Source organism: Poecilia formosa, unplaced genomic scaffold (assembly GCF_000485575.1).
Source record: "Poecilia formosa unplaced genomic scaffold, Poecilia_formosa-5.1.2 Scaffold387, whole genome shotgun sequence".
Lineage (NCBI taxonomy): Eukaryota > Metazoa > Chordata > Actinopteri > Cyprinodontiformes > Poeciliidae > Poecilia > Poecilia formosa.
In genome coordinates this window covers 262309-267554 of record NW_006800326.1, presented here as the reverse complement: position 1 = coordinate 267554, position 5246 = coordinate 262309, and the positions used below count along the sequence as shown (strand labels likewise).

At 39.7% G+C, this 5246-nt stretch overlaps 1 protein-coding gene across 2 annotated transcripts; it reads left to right on the top strand.

The window, feature by feature from the left end:
* Positions 1-440: 440 nt before the first annotated feature.
* LOC103154445 (complement C1q subcomponent subunit B-like) lies at positions 441-3556 on the top strand. Of its 2 annotated transcripts, XM_016662720.1 has the most exons (6): positions 441-547; positions 1485-1650; positions 2140-2371; positions 2842-2959; positions 3044-3259; positions 3300-3556. In XM_016662720.1, exons 1-5 carry the CDS (start codon positions 545-547, stop codon positions 3251-3253), a joined length of 729 nt encoding a protein of 242 aa, XP_016518206.1. In that variant the 5' UTR covers positions 441-544; the 3' UTR covers positions 3254-3259; positions 3300-3556. The 2 variants fall into 2 exon arrangements, with proteins under 2 accessions (XP_016518206.1, XP_007575797.1); XM_007575735.2 differs by having other exon boundaries at positions 3044-3556.
* Positions 3557-5246: the final 1690 nt, after the last annotated feature.

The window sequence follows — 5246 nt, the reverse complement described above, 5'->3', positions numbered from 1 at the left end:
CGGCTTATGGAGGCAATTGTTCCTCTGGTTTTTATAGTGAGTTTGTTGAATTTTAATCAGAAAAATCTTCCTCTCATGTCAGATTGTTGTGCTACTTTTTGTCGGTCTGTGATATTAAATCCAAATAAAGATAAATTGAAGATTTTTTTTGTCCTAATGTGATCAAAAGTGGAAAAACTCCTGCGGTGTGAATACTTAGCGTGGCGCTGTGGAAAATCTGTCAAGATTTAGAAAAAAAAAACACCAAGGTAGGTTATAAAGACTGTGGCCTTTAAACTTTGGATTTATTTCAGTTAAATCCCCTCAGTATTCTCAGTGTTCTCCAGGTGATAAATTAATATTTAATACGTCTAAAATCATTATTTTCCCAGCTTCCTGCAGTGAAAAGTCTGTGTTGTATCCTAAAAATGCTTTAGTGACACCAACAGAGGGTTTTCTTGCTCTCTTGAGTTTCACTTCATGTTTTCTTCCTGATTCTGCGTAGCAGGACAACTTTCCAACGTCTTACTACTGCACCACAGGACGACGGACATCATTACTGCAAATGGTGAGATTATCTTATATTTTGTAAAATGTTGTACAGCAGGAAGTAAAGTTCAAATTGTGAAAGTAAAACGTTGCTAGATGGAGATGTGTGCAGCTTCCCTGATGGACTTAAAACACGTTCAGAAGGACAGACCTTGTCTTCAGTTCACAGAAAATGGACTAAATAGCAGTAAAGAGATGCTAAATTAATGCTGAGATAAAATTAAACATAATTTGCTCAACACTCCACATAAAATCTCAATGATGCGTTAAAATGAGTGGATGTTGTGGTTCAGTTTGTCTAAATACTCTGGATTACAGCACAGATTAAGATAATTTTAGGTCATGTTACTTTATCAGTGCCTAGAGTGAAATTACTATATTTAAGCAAATTTAAGCAAGATATTAGACATTTTTATATAGACTTTTTTATTCATTGCCTCAGACAAAATTGTGGAGTGTGAAAATTGTATTATTCTTCCTGGGAAAATTCAAGCAGGAAATCTAAAGGAAACTCTTTAAATTCGTACCGTTTTGAGTTATTCTGGCAAAAACTATCCATTTGCTCCATACAGAGGGTTTGGGTTCCAGGCGGCTATTGAGAAGCGATTGCTACCCGTTTTAAATTTTACTCAATTGCTAACATTTGTAGTGGCTATCGCCAGTTTGCCGCTGTGAAGCTTACCGGAAGTCGTCTGCTGAGCCGATCCAAACGTTAATATTTGGAAGCGTGGCCAACAGTCGTAGCGGTTTTGTTCACGGCCTCCGCTGCCGTTGCTAAAAACTACAGACAAACTATAATATTAACAGCGCAGAAAATCAACATCATTTTTCACAACTTCTTTTCCGTTCGCGGATTGACCCGGTTGAAAATCCACCAGAGGGAACCGAAGCTGACGGACGGTGCTGATTTTGAGTACAAGTCACGTATTTTGGGTCTGTATTCTGTTTCTGTCCAGGCCCTCCAGTGGCTGAGCTGCAGTACTGCATGGCTGCTTCTCTTGGTCTGCATCGTCCCGGTGGACATGCAGTCCTGCACCGGAGGAATCCCCGGGATCCCTGGGATCCCCGGCACCCATGGACCCAACGGACAGGACGGCGTGAAGGGGGAGAAAGGAGATCTAGGTGAGCTCAGCCCGGACAGGAATTGGATTCAAGATAAACTTTTTGTCTTTTTGTATTGACACATTTGAGGGAGTTTGCAGTGCTGCATGTTTGAAATACCAAACATTTTCTGCGTTTTTGTTTTTGATTAGAGACACCAATGAGACCTGAGTGAAGTTCTCACTACAACAGTTTTGTTAGATTTTGTCCATCAAAGTCCATCAAAGGGCGGATGGATCTTTGAGCTTTAATTCATATCTTCAAAGCAAAATCTGCACAAACAAAAACTTTTGCTGCTCAAGCATAGTTGAATTGATTGTCACGAGTTTTTGTGACCTCTGGAAACATTTATTGCTTTCTTTAAAATGATAGTGGGACAAACAAAAATTGTTGCTTCTCAATCGTAGTCAAGTTGATTGACATCAGTTCTGGTAGATTTGAAGAAGGTTGGGGGGAAGCTTCACTCAGGTGCCGATGAGGCATGTAATCAGTGTTTACCTCCCTGAACAGGTGAAGGAGGTCAGCCAATCAGGGGTCAGAAAGGGGTGGCAGGTATGTGGGGCCCGCCGGGCCGGCCTGGTATGAAGGGGGACATGGGCCTGCCGGGCCCTGCCGGATACCCGGGCCAGAAAGGGGAGAAGGGAAGACCCTTCAACCTGTCCAACAAGCAGAAATCCTTCTTCTCCAACAAGAGAGCCATTTCAAATGTAGTAGAGACGAACATGCCGATTAACTTCAACAGGTGAGAGGAACCGGCCAATGCTTTTACAGAAACCAGGGAGGAATTACCTCAGGATTACATCCATCCAGCAATACTACTGTCCATCCACCCAACCGTACATCAACACATCCACCAACATATTAAACACATCCATCAACATATCCATCACATCCATCAACACATCCATCAACATATCCATCACATCCATCAACATATCCAACCGTCCATCCGGTCTTCCAGTCCTCCATCCTGCGACTTCTTGATCCATTCTTTCCTAAGCCTGAATCATTTAGCTGCAGTAACCTGGTAAAAAAGCTGCCAAGCATCTAAAAGTTGCAGGATGGCAGTTCTTCTTAAGCGCTCTGATACTGCCTTGAGTCACTATTACAGATGAACTTAAACATGTTTTCTAAAGCAAAAACCTGTTAATACACCAAGAAATTGCAGAAGCAACATTTCACAAAATGAATATGTGCTTTAAATTCCTGCAGAGTGATTTTGCCTACGTTGGAAACACAGTTTCAAGGAGAGACGCTGGTAAACGGGACGTTCCAGTGTACAATCAAAGGAGTGTATTTCTTCAGTTTCCACGTTTCAGCAAAGTCCCGAGTGAGTCTCAGGGTTCTGTCTGCTCAGACCGTCTGCTCTACCTGCAGATTTCAGGCTGAGTTTCACCATGATTTCACCACACAGGTGTGTCTGAAGCTGATGAAGGGCAGCAAGGAGCACTTCATGCTGTGCGACAGCTCTGACAGCTTCTTGGTCACGTCCGGCTCGGCGGTTCTGGACCTGGAAGTCGGAGATAAAATTTATGTGGAGTCATCCAAATACAACAACATAGTGGTGTCGCAGACCAGCACCAGCCACAGCTTCACCGGCTTCCTCATCTTCCCCACCTCTTAAACCTCCGACCGTCCATCAGACCGTCCGTCAGACCGTCCGTCTGTCAGTCCGTCGGACATTTCAACCAGTCAGAGGAAATATTCCTGCTTGGTAATAAAGGCTGCTTCTGCGTCTTTTCTCCAAAAATTATATTTCACGTTTCTCATGAACACAGCAAAATCAGAAAATCTTCCCAACTATTTTGGCCTAGTTTCCAGTGCAAATATCCTTGTACACTTAAAATAAGACAAAACTAACTTATTAGCAACTTCTCAGCAAGAGATATGAGCTTGTTTCAAATCAATAACTCCTTCATGTACTTTTTATGAAGTTCTAGTTCCACTGGCAGATTATTTCTCTTATAACATGGGAAATGTGTTTTATAGTGAAAGAATTTGCTATAAGACAAGTCTTGTAACAATATAATTAATATAATTATTTTATTAATATATTAACATATTAAGAATTTATTGACTTAAAATAAGCTACTATATCTTGCTGAAAAGTTATTTGTAAATTAGCTTTCTTATTTTGTGCACCAAGATATTTTCTCTAGAAATAAGACTAAAAATACTTGGTAAGATTTTGTGTTTTCCAGTGAATTATTGGACGTCTTGCCTGTGATCATACTGAAACTGCAGTCTTACTTTTTTTGTCAGTGTAAAATTGTTGGTCCAGTTTAAATAAAGTAAAAATCAACCAGTTTGTTTCATGTTTTATTTTACCAACAACTCATCAATACGTCTCCTAACGCAGGAGTGTCCAAAGTATTTTATGTTGATCTATGACATAAAAGTAATTTGTTGTAAAATGAGTAAATGTAGAAAAGTTGTGGAACAGATGTGAATATTTTTGGAGGCCTTAAATATCTCAGGAAGCCAAACTTGTCAGTTAACAGATTCCTCTGAGAGCAGGAAAGAATGCTGTCTGTCTGTTTTAGCACCTAATCTGGATGCATGCATGTTGATAACTTTGACTTTAATTCCCAGTGTTCTTAAGACTCTTCATCCAGACAGAGGACACATTAAAGTTGTAAAACACATGCACATATAATTTTTAACAGAACACAAAAACCAAGGCAAATAATAACTGAGTAGAGGTCACAGTTGAGTAAATGTCAAACAAAAATCCAGTAAAGCTCCCAAACTAAAGACAAGGTATGAATAAAGGATATATTCTCTTTTTCCAGATACTGCTTTCCAACTGCTTTGTAAAGTTTTTGATAGAAAACCCCCAACAAAATATAAGTTTATCAAGATAAGAGCACTCTAAGGATGAGATATAAAGACTTTCTGTTTAAATAACAAATATCTATTAAATGTCTGTAAGCTTCAGGAAATATCAGCATATCATCTGCATAGCGGTGGATTCTGTAGGCGGTTGCAAGCTATAAAACTAAACCCCAGAATGGACATAAAAGACAAGTTTTGTCATTCACCTTCTTGCAGAGATGTGTAAACCTCAAGAAAATAGTTTATATTAAATAAATACACAATCTGTTGAATAATCAATTACCAATAACTCATTGAAGGTGACCATCCTGAACCATCATGTTTCTATTGCTGCTTGATTTGTATAAAAACATTGAATCATTTGAGGAGCTCACGCTGTAATTTCACCTGCTTTGAAATCAAGGAAATAGTTTTAACAGGTTACAGGTAATGGTGCAACACGGGATCCAGGTTTAAAGTTCAACAAACAGGTCAGTATTGTTTTACAGGAAAGCCTCTATAAATAGAAAACCATGCTCTTGTCACAACTCGATTCTGTTGTTGCTCCAAAAGTGTGGAACAAGTTGGCATAAAAAATTAAATAATTGGACTTCCAGTGGCGCCATGCTTTGAGACGGTCGCATTTGGTGGTGGCTCCCGTGAACTCGTTGACTATTTGGCAAATTTTATTATTTACTGGACACAGTCCCTTCCCCAGCGTCCATCAGACGCTGGTAAAAACGTTAAAGGGTTAATAGAGGAGCCATGTTGTGATGACTTGCTGAAGGCAGAGCAGGAACTTT